The sequence below is a fragment of the Pterocles gutturalis genome, unplaced genomic scaffold (assembly GCF_000699245.1).
Source record: "Pterocles gutturalis isolate BGI_N339 unplaced genomic scaffold, ASM69924v1 scaffold3634, whole genome shotgun sequence".
NCBI classification, from domain to species: domain Eukaryota; kingdom Metazoa; phylum Chordata; class Aves; order Pterocliformes; family Pteroclidae; genus Pterocles; species Pterocles gutturalis.
The window spans coordinates 1-15,912 of record NW_010132954.1 but is presented as its reverse complement, the minus strand read 5'-3'; the positions used below and the strand labels follow the sequence as shown (position 1 = coordinate 15,912).

Genomic DNA, 15,912 nt, shown 5'->3' with positions numbered 1-15,912 from the left:
TTTTTACAATTTCTAGTTGTTTTCCTTTTTTTTTTCTCCCTAAGGCTTACTTTTGTACAGAGCACTTCTGAAAAACCTTAGTGTCTAGATAAGTAAGGGGCCTGCTGTGCCCAATACTACATGCTCATCCTTGTATTAACACTTACATTCAGGAACTTCCTTGAACAGCTACAAGCGTAGGATGTGTTTTTAAAGCTATCCCGTGTTCGGTCTATGCAAACTGATTTGAAGCAATACAGGTTAGTATGGTTTACATACACCCACTACTATTTTTTTTTGCATGTAAGTGAAAAAGGCTGTAAAAATACAACCTTACTGCCAAGGAAGCTGAATCAGTCTTAAATATTGAGTAAGATGAAAACTCAGCTCTCAAACCTTGCTTAATGCTGCAAGCCAGTCTTGAAAGCAGAAAGCGATTATGAAATTTCTTAGTTTCTAGAGTCCTGGAACATTCACCTTTATTTCCAAACTAACTCTGCAACTTCATAAAGGTTTCCAGCTCCATGCTGCCCTTCAGCTGAGGGGGGCTATATCCCCTATTGTCCTCATTATGTGAAGCAAATCCATAACTTGCCAGAGTGGTTCAGCATAAGGGTAACACAGGCGTGAGGCTTGCAGGAGCAGCAGTTTGTCAGCCTTGATTCAGTTCTTGAACTTACAGCTGTAGCAGTCTCTGGTTAAATTACTGAACCAATGTCCTTTCTGAACAAAAAAGGGTACTGAAACAAAGCCTTCAGGGTTTAGCAAAAGGAATTTTGCTTTTTATTATAACTTTCCTTTGAATACAGTGTCATTTGCACTTCTGATCTCTGACCAGACATTTTAAAAAAAAACAAAAAAACAAACAAAAAACACCTCCCAGTCCTCAGGTAAATGCCTGGCCTACAATAACTGCAGCTTAATGATGTGATGGAGAAGGCAGGTAAGACAGCATTTTACTTAAAAATTATTTCCACAGGAAATGATTTGATTTACATTTTTCACGAAATTAGTTCATTCACCAACTGGTTACAGAGGCTACATTTAATTAAAACTAGCCACACAGGTACTTCCTTTCTATTGCACGTTTAGAGTAGGTTCAAGTCCATCACAAAAAGGTTCTTGCAGCCCAAGAGGATGGATGAGTTTAAGGTGATCATAAATGCACATAAGATGTCTGTAGCAATTGGATAAAAATTAATCCTGCCAAAGCTGAAATATACTGAAATGAGAGAAATGGCTTCAAAGCAAGAGCCATTTCCTAAAATCCTGACCGCAGGAAGTGTGCTAGTCTCCATTCCGTTGAGCTGCTGACCAGGCACTGCAGTTAGGGTTTCTGCGCTGGAGGCTGTGTAGAGTCCTTTGAGCCTGCCGCTGGTGGCGGTGGCGGAGGGCCTGCGGGGAAGTCTCTGGGTCCCGATGGAGGCAAGTCTCTGTTAGGAGAAGGCGTATAGTCTCTTGAACCCGGTGGGGGGAGCCGTGGGCCCGGAGGACCCAGGGGTCGAAAAGGAGGGTGCACACGTCCATAGCCTCTGGGGTCTGGAGGAGGTGCTACTGGGCCAGGAGGCAGATTTCTCATTCCTAAGGGTGGGCCAGGTAAGAAATCTCTTCCAGCTGGAGGTGGTAAGGGAGGACCACGAACTAGAAGGAGAGGAAAACACAGAGTTAAATGACATGTTGCTTTAACCTAAATGGTGAAGTTCCTGCCTGGTTCCTCATTTCTTAATTTTTTGGAGCAGCTCTGAGGTGGGTCACTGTCATATTCAAACTTCACAGGCCATGAATTATATACTCTGGTGACTTTTGGCTGCTGGTCTCCATTGTAAACCAAATGAGGAAAAACACCTTGGCTTTAACACCTTGCAAAACACTTTGCGGCTCTGAGGAGAAGGACTTGGGGGTGTTGGTAGATGAAAAACCGAACATGTGCCGGCAGTGTGCGGAGTTGGGGGTTTGGCAGGGAGGTGGTTCTAGACCACATTCTCACTCACTTGTTGGTTCTAGATCAGGTTCTAGAACTGATTCTAGATCACTTTATGGTGCTAGATGTCATTAAGCGGCTGATTCTAGATCACTTGATGGTTCCCAGATGGTGTTCCAGTCCAGTTTCTAGACTTGGGTCTAAAACAGTTCATGGTTCTGGATAGCATTATGTGGCTGATTCTCGGTCATGTCATTGCTCTAGATAGCGTTCTAAAGCTGATTCCAGAGCACATTATGGTTCTAGGTAGCTGAGTCCAGATAACTTTATGGCTCCGGATAGCATTCCGGAGCTGATTCTGCAACACCTTTTATGGTTCTAGATAGTGCTCTAGAGCTGTTTTCGAGATAGCTTCATGGGTCCAAATATCATTCTAGATATGATTCTAGATCACTTTTATGTTCTCAGTGGCTTTCTAGAGCTGATCCAAGAGCACTTTATGGTTCTGGGTGGCTGGTTCTAGAGCTGTTTCTAGATATCTTTTATAGTCTTTTAGAGCTGATTCTGTATCACCTTATGGCTCTAGATAGCATTCTGGGGCTCATGCTGGATTACTTTGTGGTTCTGATAGCACTCTGGAGCTGATTCTAAGGACTGTTCTAGACCGCTTATAGGTCTAGATAGTATTCTAGAGCTGATTCTAGATCACTTTATGGTTCTAGATGGCATTGTTCAGCCTGGAGAAAAGAAGGCTCTGGGGGGACCTTATAGTGGCCTTCTGGTACCTGAAGGGGGCCTACAGGAGAGATGGGGAGGGACTTCTTACAAGGGCATGTAGTGACAGGACGAGGGGTAGTGGATTAAGCTGGAGGAAGGTAGATTTAGACTAGATACTGGGAAGAATTTTTTTCCTGTGAGGGTGGTGAGGCAGTGGCCCAGGTTGCCCAGAGAAGCTGTGGATGCCCCATCCCTGGAGGGGTTCAAGGCCAGGCTGGATGAGGCTTTGAGCAACCTGGGCTAGTGGGAGGTGTCCCTGCCCATGGCAGGGGGGTGGTACTAGATGATCTTTAGGGTCCTTTCCAACCCAAACCGTTCTGTGATTAAGGAGGCTTGAAAAAATGCACCTGTCCAAGCTTATCAAGCAAGACAGCTAGACCCCATGAAGTGTAAGGAAGCTGTGTGCTAAGGGATGGCAGATCTCAGTTCTGCAGTAGGCTTCGAAGAAGCACAGTGGAAGAAGTTAAGATTTGGCACATGCCAACACAACTGTACCTAGGGGCACAGGAAGAGGTCGAGGCCCAAAGTGCCCACGGAGAGGAGCTGGTGGTGGTCCGTAGCGAACAGGCGGTGGAGGCGGAGGTCCCATCACTGGGGAGGTCATGACAGGTGTCCCAGGGAAAGAAGGTGGGCCTTTGGGACTAGCAATAGCCTGTGCAAAATTAGGTTAATACTTCAGGGTGTTACTCCCTGCATCAGAGAAGTACTGGTACTGCTGAACACCACAACCACTCGCCCAAAGGCCCAAGAGGTGGAAAGAGGGAGGGGGGGGGGGGAAAAAAAGACAAACACACCCCAAAACACGTTAACCAAGTAGAATATCGGGAAAGTTACCGCACCATCATTGTCCCTTCAACCACAACACTGCTTGCAGTACCTAGGAGTGAGGGCTTGGTGTACCTACCGAGATGACAAGTTTTCTTTAGCTAAAGCTGTACTAAAGAAAAGTTCACTCCATTTTGAAGTGTCCTTGGTAGACACTCCTTCGGTAAAGGGCCTGGCACCTTGAATTACATATAGAATTGTGCTTAAATATCACAGGTAAGTCAGCACCTCGGCATTATTGTTGTAGTCACTCCAAAGTCTTTGCCTGCAGTCCTTAACAAGAAAGATCTCATTTCCTCAATTCCACAGAAACCGGATAGCAACCATTCATTATTAGAGAAACCTTTTGAGACAGAGGTATAAGCGCTTGGTTAGTTTCGCAGAGCATTTTGTTATTTAGCAGTTCAGAACACCAAGCCTGTTATTCCTCTCCATCAAAGCAGAGTAACACCATATTCAGCCTCTGAGTACTCACTGTGGCTGGTTCAATAGATGAAGGTGAATCAGTAGTTACACAGGGGGCTTCAGACTCTTTAGGAGAGGGTTGCTTTTTTTTTTTTTTTTGGACAGCAAATAAGGATAGTGACAGGATACAGACAAGACAGAACATGATACAGTTAAAGAAGCAGCAGGAAGTACAGTGAATTATGTATTAGAAACACTTCCTGAAGGTTGGGTTTTTTCAGCTTACCACTCCATCCATTGCTGTGGAAGGGGAGGAGGTTCTTGGCCCACTATTGATCAGGGACGCTACAGCAGACCCAAGATCTGTAAAGGGACACACAAATGCGTGTCTTGCTGTGCTCAGCATAAGGAACATGGTTTTTAAGTTACATTTCTGAAGTGAAAGAATAACTAATTTGCAGTTGGCTGCAGGCCACAGAACTTACCAGGAACAGACATCCTTCCAGGTAACTCTGGTGGCCTTCGTGGAGCAGGGGGGCCATCTACCACTGCACCTTAAGGGAAACAAGAGCCCCAGAGATCCTAATCAACACATGCCTGAGCTATTTCAAATTAAATAAACACTCATGTATCACTACTTAACACTATTCCTAGAACCAAGACCAGACCTTAGCATTCTTGGGTTCGTAGCATAAGAATTATCGCAGAAGGGAAGCTTCACTGCTTACCAAATTCACCTCTTGAGCCTTCCCTTCGAGGAGCAGAAAGAGGCCGAGGAGGAACTTCTATCATCTGTGTGGGTGATGGATTTCCTCCACTCACAGGTGATGGGCCAAAAGAGCCATCTCTGCTTAAGGGCCCTATGCCAAAGAAGAAAAAACACTTGATTTACTTCTGTACAATTTATCTATCATAGCCTTATTTTTTTAGGATCTACTGACTCAAAGACCAAAGTTTGGTAGAAACAGCAGCATTTACCTCGTCGTGGTGGGACTTGGCGATCAGGTCTGCCTGGAGTTGGCTTTACAATCAATGGTCTTTGAAGCATTACAATTTTTTGGTTTACTTCTATTAGTCTAATTTAAAAAAATAAAGGTTATTTTAAATTCAAATAATAAATGAAAGTTATATTTGTTATAATGTAACAAGGCAAACTGCATTGTAAAATGTTACATCTTTCACTGAGAAATCTTATTTTAACCATCAAAGAAGTTTAGTAGTAGTTTAAAACTAGTAACTCAAATATACACTGCACGTTCTGAGCAGGCAGGATAACTAAGCAGCTTGCATTGTTTGAGCTCCTTCTCTCCCAAGCAACACGCAGCATGTTCAAAGAGTAAAAAGTGGTCTGTACTGGACTTACTTTTGTCTCAGGTTGGCTGCTTCTCTTTTTTCTTCAGCCAGAGCTCTCTCAGCAGAGCGGGCAATAAGCTATTAGGGAAAATTTTGCCAACTGCATTAACTGCACCAACCTGAAGTCAAATACAAACTCTTTTTGTCAGAAAAGGAAGAACGTTCTTACCCAATTGTCATGGGCCTTTTTCTCATGAGCAGCGATCTGAGAAGAAAGGAGGCTTTTAGTTTATTTTGTCCAACTATTAGTACTTCCAGTAACTCACTCCAGAGCATTGGAATGATGCAGTAAAAGGTGACACAATAACCAGCAAGCAAGAAGTTTACCTGGTTTTTGTAAGATCTCTCTGTTTTTTGCAATTCTTCTTCCATATCTTGGATCCTTTGCCTGTACAAAGGGAAAAAGAGGGGAAGGAGAGAGGTTTAAATTAATTTTATTCAATAGCTGGAATAAAGGAAAACAACAGTCTTCAGAAACTGAAGTTACTTGTAAACTTTCACTTCCTCGATGGCCAGCACAGCTTTTTCATCTGCAGCAGACAGCTTCTGCTCCTTCTCCTGACGCTCGTACTCTTCCTGCGTTAGTTTTCTGGATAGGGACAAAAAAAAAAAAAAAAATTATATATTCCACAATCCCACATCTATTACAAACAAAATCAAGGTATTACCCTGCTAACAACAGTGATATCAGAATCTATAACAACACATGAGAACACAGAGGGACAATAAAGAGAGATTTTTTTTAAAACAGAAATACTGTCTTCTCAAACCAATAGACAAACCCTTTGTGTATAGAACCTGACAATTAAGGACACAGAGTTGACTGGGAAGTTCTGAAGTTCTGTTGGCATCTAAACATTTGTCAGAACGTAACAATTGCAGACAGTTCATCTCTTCAGATCCTGTGGTGTACTTATCGATTCTACAGATGATAATCCAAATTTACAAAGGTACAAACAAGGAAATATCCAGAACGGACATGTAACCAGGGGAAATGAAGAAATGAATGTGTAATGAAAAAGGGGGAGTTTGGGCCCCAGGTGACGAACACATTCAGTAGTCATGAACAAGTTGGAAACAAGCTTTTTTCTAAGTATTCTCCATTGCAATTTATTACATGACCAATTTCCACAGTCTTTTTATAACCTCATGGTTCACTATTTTTTTCATTTTTGACATTTTCCTGGAAGTATTTAAGAGGTCCATGATGTGTTGCTAACTTACAAGAGCTATCCCACAAACTGGAACCATTAAACTAGTAGTAAGTTAACTATTGCTAATAGCCAGCTCGACATAATCCATTTCCTTGGCTACATGCTGAAAGAGTTTTCAAAAAAAAAAAAAATATAAACCCAAAACCAAACCAAAACAAAAAAACCCAAAACCTGCAGGAAGTCCTTCATTCTAATCAAAAAGTAGTAACAGTGTAACTTCCTAAAAGTTCTGGAAGGAACAGAAATTCTTCAGAGAGGTCAAGAGGAAGTTTTCCTTGAAAGGTGGGCTACCATTCACCTCTCTATTATGTGTTTACTACACATGGATCCTGCAGTCATGAGGTCAGGCAGTTTCACCACTGAGGTGATGTATAGCCTCAATTCCTTAGCTTGTTCCAGCCCTGTGCTTCCCCCAACCGACACACTTGAACCTTAGAACTTTAAATTGCTTCTCCACCACAATTTCAGCTTTCCTACAGAATTTAGCTGAAAAAGTCCCTGAATCCTATCTCAAATTTCCCCACAAAACTGAGATGATATTACAGAAACTTCAGCAAGTAAATAAATTAATAAATAAATGAGGAATGAAGACAGATACACAAGCAGTTTTTCACTGCTAGCAGTTCATTCATCTCAGCTGCCCCCATAAACTCAGCCTTAATTTAGCCCCTTGAGAATGCAAAAAGCTCCCAAGACTAAAATACTAAGTTTCTACATTATAAGAATTAGACTCACTGAACTGAGGTCAGAGCAACAGGAATAAATCTAAATGGACACTATATTCTCCTTGACATTTCTGGACAATGTGACATAGCAAACACAGAATTTGTAGACCAAGCCACCCATCTCCTTTCTCCAAAAGTTGTTTGTTGTTTGTTTCTTAATGGTAGAAGGCAATATTGTGTGTGCAAAGCGACAGGCTTTTTACAATCTCTGGAATGGTGGAAAAAGTAAAAAAAGGGCTACTAGCTTCAGTCATGCTGAAACAGTAGTCATCACCTTTCTTTCATTCCAAATACAACTTCAAGTTATTTAACCCTTCTGAGCAAAGAGCATTTGGATAGTGCCTACGATATAATATGCTATGTTGGGGAAGTGTAACGAAAGGCTTACTTCTGGAGTGCCATCTCCTTCTGCTGGTAAAGTTCACCAAGAATCTCCACTTTCTGCTGTAGTGTTTTGCATTCATTTTCCAGTCGAGCTTTGTCTGACTGAAGTGAACAGGAATCATGTTCTAATTTTTTTATTTGCTCTGTTGGAGAGAAAAGGTAGGAGAGGAAGTTGAAGGAAGTTGCAATGAGAATCGTTATGCCACTCAAATGCTCTGTTTCTTTTTAAACCACAAACAGCATTTCATCCTAAGCAATTCTTTTGCTAAGCCTACCTTCCAGCTCATGTCTTGCTGTTATTTCATCACTAAGTTTGGACTGCAGAAGATTTCTGTCTTCTTCAACTATAGATAACATAGTTTTTACCTGAAAAGAGGAGCAGAAAGTTTACGATCTTAGGCACAGCAGTAATGTGGGTGCATCTATTAGGTATCTTGTGCAACATACCCTGGAGACATCCATCATCTGCTTAATCTGAGTCTTCATCTTCTCACTCTCATTATCTAGAAGAGAAAAATATATTTGTTTTCTCTGTTTCATAACTCCAATTCCCTGGACTCTACAGCTGTTAAAAATAACACTTCCTACACTTTAATCTGGGATAGGTCTCCTTATGTCATTAAAAAAAAGAGGGAGGTAGGGAACAAAGCACAATAGCAATTTCATGACCAGCACAACAGAACGATTAGATTTATTCCAAAAGGCATTCAGAGGATTCCTTCTTGTCACTTCTAGCCGCCACACTAGTATTAATGTGAATGCAGTATCTGTTACTGGATACAGTATCTGAAAATCAAAAAGTGAGAATTTCTAGCCCACATATACCATATGGTTAGGAAAAAAAAAAAAAAAAAAAAGACTTCAAAGATGTAGCAAATACACATGCAACCATCAGGAATGACAAACTAACTGAGTAGTTTTGGAAATGTCTATTTCGGTCCTTCAGATTTAAAAAGTATGATTACCTAAATTAGTTACCTATCTGGAGGTAAGCACAATACTCATTAAAAATTCATATGCAAAGTAAATGTAGCATAACAACAAAGCTGAGATTCTCAGCTTTCAGTTCTTAATTACTAACTTTTATATGCAATCTTTAAAACTGTGTCATTACACTTACAATATACCTAAAAGGTAATCTAAAAGCAATTATTGGCCTTTTTAAGGGTTTCTCCCTTCAGTTAAGAGACATTTTGTTTGAGGATTAAAGCTGTCAGTCTCCTAACCCCCAGACAGCTAGATGCATGGATTTCCCTTGTTCCCCACATGACCCTATGTGAACACACCACTACAAATGCTGTAGCCACTGGGCCTACCAGCCAGCAGCCGGGATTACTGTACCTGGCAACTCTCCATTGGCCAGAACATCTCCTGTGCTCCATTCCTGCCCTTCGCCATCCTTCTTGGCCTCAGATGCTGAATCCATGTCAAGCTGCTTCAGCTGCATAATGCAGTTAGTTAAAACCTAGTAATGAAAGCAAAGGTTCACTGACAAAGAATCGCTCTGCATCTTGTAAAGTATTCCAAAAGTATCTTATGACGTGTAATATTTAAAGCAAGCTTGTTATAAAGAACCTACTTCAATTTCATTTTCCTTGTAGGCAAGTGCTTCTTCTATGTCCTTCTGAGATTTCTGATACAGTTTGATCTGCTCACTGAGCTCAGTATGCCTCTCACTCCAACCTTCAGCTTCTTTTAGCAGCTATATGAAGCAACAAGGTAAGATGATTACTTGTTTTATTTTTAGTACATGGTATGTGTAATTAAAGTCTATTTTACTGACAGCTTTGGTGATAACTGATGACCAGAGGTCACAGATAAAGGGTAAACTTCACAGTTATGATACTCAGCACTAGTCCATTGGTAGAACTGAATGCTGGGAATCTTTCTGCAATTTATATTATCAGGTGATTTTTACAAGTTTGACATTTTCACAGCTAATATCCCAACATCAGAACCAAACTGCTCACACACTTCAAAATATGTGGAACTGACTGTGGTCAAAAGGTAATCAAACTACTTTCCTTAAAAGGTAATCTACTTCATATATGAAGACAGAAAACAGATATTTACAATTACTTGTAAAAGAACTGTCATGATTACAGGTCCTCTCCATTTAGCTTATCCTCAGAACTGCTTTTTGGCAATTCTTTACCATGACCTCCTTCAGTTCTGATCCCAAGCAGCAATCTCCCAATCATGCAGTGACTACCACATCAGCATAGACTTTCTGTGAAGTTGCTGACAAAAACTGAATTGCTGGCTCACCTGCACAAAAAACCTGTGCAGGCAGGGGCAAGGTGTTTAAGTTTTATCTTTATAATAATATGATAAATGTGGAATTCTGACATGTTAAGAAAACAGAGACCTGCTGAAGTTATACTCAAGAAAACTAGGAATAAATCCCCAATATTTATTTCAAAAGAGAAACGAAGTTGCCTGGCTGGTTATAACTTACTTGCTCCTTGCTCTTTTTCAGCCTAGCATTCTCTTCCTGCACATGATGAAGCTCAGATTTCACCTTTTCTTCACTTAGTTTAGCTTCATTAAGGGCTATCTGCACCTACATATGAAACAAAAAGGAACAAAAAGACATAAAATCAAAGTGTAATGGAGCAAGAGCTACATATTACCTGGTAAAATGCAAAATAAAAAGGTATATATGCACAAACAACTTGGAAACTTCCAAGCTAGCATTTTCTATTAGATCCTAGATATGAATTTTCTTACTACAAGAACTTGTGACTGTTGAGAGGATGTAAATAATGCTTTACCTCTGAAAGCTCTACAGAATGCACAGTGATAGCCTCCTGAAGTTTCTCCAAGGACTTCTGGGTTTCAAAGATCTATATAAGAAAAAGATGAGCAGTGACTTTGTATTAGCCTACTACATGCCTTAGCGTGAGTAATTATTTTACCTGTGTAATTTGGAAGCATAAAATGAAACTCAAAACACCAACAAATTTCCACTTAAAGCAGACATTAGACTAGCAGCAACACAGCACTGCCTTATCAGCAAGGTAAGGAATAGAAACATACAGCACATTAGAATCAACTTCTCCCTGTGACTCTGCCTGTTCATGGCTGGGAAAGTTCCCTGTACACCTGCACAGTCTAGAACGAAAGTAACACGTGCTGCTGCCATTAGCAACAACCTTTGATCAAAACAAGACCAAAGAACCTGTTGGAGCTTACCACTACTACAAAAAATCAGGCTTTAAAAAGAAAAAAAAAAAGAAAAATAAAAAAAGAAAACATAAATACCTCTGGACAATAAAAACAAGCTTGGAGACCTTCACACTTACTATACAAAAAGATGCTTCCTCCTCCAAGTCCAAGAAAACATCTCTTAGCAACCTGAAACATTCAGCTCATACTGTTAAGGAACTTCCTGGCTCCAGCTAGGAAGTATTAGACTAGCCCATGACTTGAATAAATCCATTTGCATGTGAAAGCACATAACCACATAGGTCCACCAAGATCTTACCAAAAAAACCCAAAACCAAAAAAAAACAAAACCAAAAAAACAGATTCTCCTCCTTGAGCTTGGGATGAACCTGAAATTTCATTTCAGTTCTCTTTTTGAGGTGGTTCATCTTGTTTGCTCTACCTCTATCTCTTTACCCATCAGGATATGACCAGCTTTTAGGGTACATTAAGGGCAATGTAAGATACGAGTGTGATTGCTCTTACCTTGTTCTGTTTCTTCTCATTCTTTTTTCTCTCTGTTTCAAGCATTGTATGCAGATTTTTTACTTTGTCATCTAGCTGACGATTTGCTTCTTCCAGTCCTTTGACAGTCTCCTAAAAAAGGAGCAAAAGACCAACTAAAGCAAGTTATTTTATTTATGTTTTTGCTTTCAGTACAGGCAGTTAGCTGTTTCTTACCTTCAGCCCTGCAGTTTCATCAGAGAGAATGTCTTTTTGTTCTTGGGCCACTTTCACTGATTCCTTTGCTTCCTTTATCTAAGCACAGAAACAACCAAACAGATCTGAGGAAACTGTCAACATAGTATTCAGTAAGAACAGAAAATAAAAACATATTAGCAGTTACTTTGACTGTGTCATTCAACCAATAACAGAAAATTAAGAAGCAAAGGACGAGAACCCAGAACGATACCTTTTGGTCATACTCTGATATCTTTCCCAAGATCTCTGTCTTTTCTTGAAGAAGGTTTTTAATCTTTTCAGCAAGTTGCTTTTCAGTCACTAGGAAGAAAAAGAAAGCTTACAGTAACCGTACTTCGTATCCGGGGGGGTGGGGAATCAGAGTTATCATTACTACCCCTTCAGGGAACAATTTCAGGTAAGGACTACAGCATAAATCAGGATAGGGTCAAGTCCCTGTCAGTCAGCCCTTTCTGCAGGAGTCTAAGCCTCTCCAGTTTTCATTTAAAGTTAGGATTAAAAACAAGGCAGTAAAGCATTGAACACTGACATAAAGCACATAACTCTTGCATTCACTTCACAGAAGCTGGTCAGAGAATGCACAGCAGAGCACTGCAAGGTGCTGGCTACATACAGCTGAGGTATGTTGATGGCAAGAATGGGCAGCAAGGATGTCAGAGCAGTCTCGGACTGCTGCTGTACAGACACTCCGGAAGACGCAACACTTTCCCCTAACAACCATCTCTTTCTGCTATATTGTAACTGAATATTTGGTCAGCAAAGATAATAAGAGGAAACCTCAGAAAGACCTACTGGGAACACAAAAGAAACTGTCAGCTAGCAGACATCATCATCAGTAAGCCTCAAGGAACTGTACCACTTTCTAACAGACCTCAAAAAGGCTGTGAACAAGCAGCAATTCTTTAGGCATGCATTTACTTCTCAACCTAAACAAGTTGCCAACCAACCCTTAGGATTCACCAAAAATCATTAACATACTTAAATTATTTTATTGCAAATTAATTTAAAGAACATCCAATTGTCATTCTTTTACAAGTCCTAAACCACCCGCTGTATTTGAACACCTCAAGCCCCATTTGCCTTACGGCAAATTCTGCAGCACAAACAGGAAGCACCAGTTCCAACTGCATCCCACAGGGTACAGTGGCAACTTCTACTCCTCCTTCCCCTCCCACAGGGTTTTTGGGCCAGAGGATCCCCAGCCCTTCCTGCTCTGGGGAGAGGAGAGCTAACAAGTGACTGCAAAGGTACAAGATAGTTGTCAGCAGTTTAAAGGGGGCAGGAATCTCTGCATTAGCTTGGTCTCCCAATTCTACTACTGTCATGAAGAGTGGATAATAGATTTTGTCTTTGAGACTCCAAGTGTAATCCATCTTTTAAAGCATTTTTGTCACTGTTAATATTCCTCTATTTTGGATAGAGATTTTAATAACAACATGACCCTTATAATGCTTGAAGAATATCTATTTGTTCTTAGCTTTAGTAGTTCCTACACAGTATCATGCAGAAGAATATTTTTTTGGGAAAAAAAAATATTTTATTAGACCTATGGTTCCTCATTTTTTTAGGGTGGGTTGCTAAGTAATTTCTACACCACCAATACCAATGTTTTCCCCCCTCCAATAACAATAATTGTTTTGCAGTATAGAAATCACCTTACAGATCTAAGACAGATTTTTTTCAGCTCCTCAATTCTGCATGAATTGTATAGAAGGAAACTGCAGTACAACTACAACGAAACTAGAGAGGAATGACTGATAAGTAGTTTGTGAGGAAGAGGCAGAGAGCTCATGTGAACATAATTCCTTTATATTTTCACTTTGTATTCAATTAGCAATTTCAGCAATCACCCTAGTTTGAATTCTATTTCTTTTCTGTTCAGTACACTTCAATTTTATACATTTGAAGCTAGAGAAATGCTCTTGTATAAAGTGATGTGCTAGCCACAGGAGTGTCTGCATATTTAGGTGCACATTTAGAAGGTCTGTTTGCAACTGCACAGCAGCCAGCTTCAGGGAAGCAACAAGCAAAAGCAGATCCACTGCCAGTCTGAAAACAAAAACAAACTCTGCCCCACTACTACTGTACCAGTGAACCAATGGATCACATTTATGTTGAAAAAGGTGGAGCTTTTCCTTGCCCTTTAATTTGCAAGTGCAAGCTGCACTGTTTCTCCTAATCAAAGCATTAGCAACAGCAAAACTGAAATCCTCATATTCAAGCAAATATCATCTGCTGGCCTAGCTTACACCATAACCTTAAACTTAGCATTCTCCTTTAAAGGGAGTGAATACTTGGTCCTCTGAAACAATCTTCAAAACTTCTACATGCCTAAGCATCAAGTACACTGAAAAACAGAGAAACTTACCTTGATATATTCTACTCTTTACCTACAGAAGAAAAAAAAAATTAGCCATAAAAAGTGATAAGTGAAAAATTGTATTAGTTTTCCCTATAGAAAAAAGTCACCATTTATATATCAACTAAAGAAGCACATGGAAAACACATCTATTGCTGCCAACAACAGTGCTGAATAACAAACAAGCTTAAGCTGTTTCCTAATAAAAGCTTCTAGGCTAATGCTCTGTCCTAGACCCTCAGAAAACCTCTGTTTACTCTGTTACTAAAAGGGTATCAGTAACTGCCCCCATCCAACAAAGAAAATGAAACTATTTTGCATCAAACAAGTCATGAACTTGCAAACACAAAAAACACTTGCATCCTAGTTCTGATCCTTTTAAATCAACATATGTTTACATGACAGTTGCTCATTTTGAAATTAACATCCTTAAAGAAGAATTTCAGGAGCTTTCTTTTTAGGCTGTTTCATTAACACTCTGGCATTTGATACTGACCTGGTGTATTCAATTTCAAAACTAAGCAAAGAAAAAAACTACTAATATTGTTACAGATCATATTTAGTTTTAATTTATTTTTGTCAAGCAAAGATAAAGTATTCCACAGACTTAAAGAGCATATCATCACTGAACTGGACAGCTGTAAAATAAGCTCTCCTATTTGATTTTCATCTACCAGTTCCCAAGGAGATGCACTGGTATACTTGAGAGCTGGTTACGGTATTTTTTTTGCACACAAAATTATCCGTGTAGAAAACAGGAAGACAAATTCAGAGTGAGGAGGGAGCGGAGAAGGGGCTCTCTGGTGAGTATTAATATCAGGTGTTTAGGGTCCTAAATGTGGCACCTACAAGCAGCTGGACAATATGACGGGGAAGGATTAACTGCTTGTTTTGGAGATAGTCAGCAACAGGCTCAAGCACATCGAAGGCTTATGATTTCAAAGATATGCTGACTCTTTCCTTGGCCTTCTTGATTTATGTCATACTCCCTTGTTTTGCTTTCAAAACTGCCTCTTACTAAAAGCGCTTCAATTAATACCTTTGAGGAAACACTTCTTAGCCTGAAGAAAATTACAGCCTACTTGGGCTATTAAGCCCAGCATTTAGTTCACAGTAATGCTCTAAACAGAAGTAAAAAATGCAAAAGACTACATATGGCTTTGAGCCCGGTAATGCTGAAACAGTTTAACCTTACAAAAGACTGCTCAGTAAGTGAAATATCAGCAGGCTTGCAAGCATGAAGCATACTCACTGAAAGGCAGGTTCTCCAGAAAATTATAGCAAGTGTGGCAATTCCCACTAAGGCAGTGATAATAACAGGCTCCCATGGAAGCCCATGGAAATCAGGCCCAGGACGAATTTCCTCAGGAAGGGTAGCAACCAACTGAAAACCAACAACATTGACAACTATGAATACATTTTTATTAAATACTCAGGGAAGGCAACAAGTCCGCCAAATGCTTTTCATTCCTCTCATAAAACCAGAGAACCATCTAGAGCTTTCTTGTAGTTTTTCTGTAAACCGAAAACCAAAACTGAAGAAAACCACAAAGCAGCTCGATGGTTGCATTTCAACTGAGAAGTCTAGAGTATCTGAAAGACACCTGACAGAAACGATCTGCTGCCAAAGAACAGCTACACCAAAATACGCTTATACACCCATCTTGCGTTACACAGCTCTAGTAGTTATCTGATCCGTTTCCAAATAAAGCTGTAAAGACAAAAAATTGAGAGGAAAAAAAACCCAACAGCTTTACGTCTGGACATTGAAAACAGCCCAGATCTTTTCCCCACTGTCATCCTGGTCACAGGGTCACACATCATGTGTCTCGTCATACTTCTCCCTGAAGGCCAGAGAGCACCAACCACCTGAAAAAAGGTACCTGGTACAGTTCACAGGGCTGATGCAGACATGGCGCTCGGAAAATCACCTGCACAAGCCACACAGAAACCTTCTCCCTGCCCGCAACCGGCGGCAGCGTGCCGTTAAAACCAGGGCACAACGCTCCCCTCGCAAAGCCCGACACGGCGGGGCGGGGGCGACGACAACCGGCCCCCTCG

General features: G+C 40.5%; 1 protein-coding gene across 1 annotated transcript; it reads right to left on the bottom strand.

The window, feature by feature from the left end:
- Positions 1 to 734: 734 nt before the first annotated feature.
- Positions 735 to 15,235, bottom strand: MIA3 (melanoma inhibitory activity family, member 3; the record flags this gene model as incomplete). Its single annotated transcript, XM_010081041.1, has 22 exons — positions 735 to 1,620; positions 3,173 to 3,329; positions 4,194 to 4,270; positions 4,393 to 4,461; positions 4,636 to 4,767; positions 4,886 to 4,983; positions 5,271 to 5,338; positions 5,430 to 5,465; positions 5,588 to 5,648; positions 5,748 to 5,849; positions 7,588 to 7,726; positions 7,859 to 7,949; positions 8,031 to 8,086; positions 8,925 to 9,048; positions 9,163 to 9,285; positions 10,042 to 10,146; positions 10,358 to 10,429; positions 11,277 to 11,387; positions 11,472 to 11,549; positions 11,704 to 11,792; positions 13,861 to 13,882; positions 15,104 to 15,235. Coding segments are annotated over 22 exons (2,256 nt in total), but the record flags the coding sequence as incomplete, so codon positions are not given.
- Between the last annotated feature and the right edge of the window lie 677 nt (positions 15,236 to 15,912).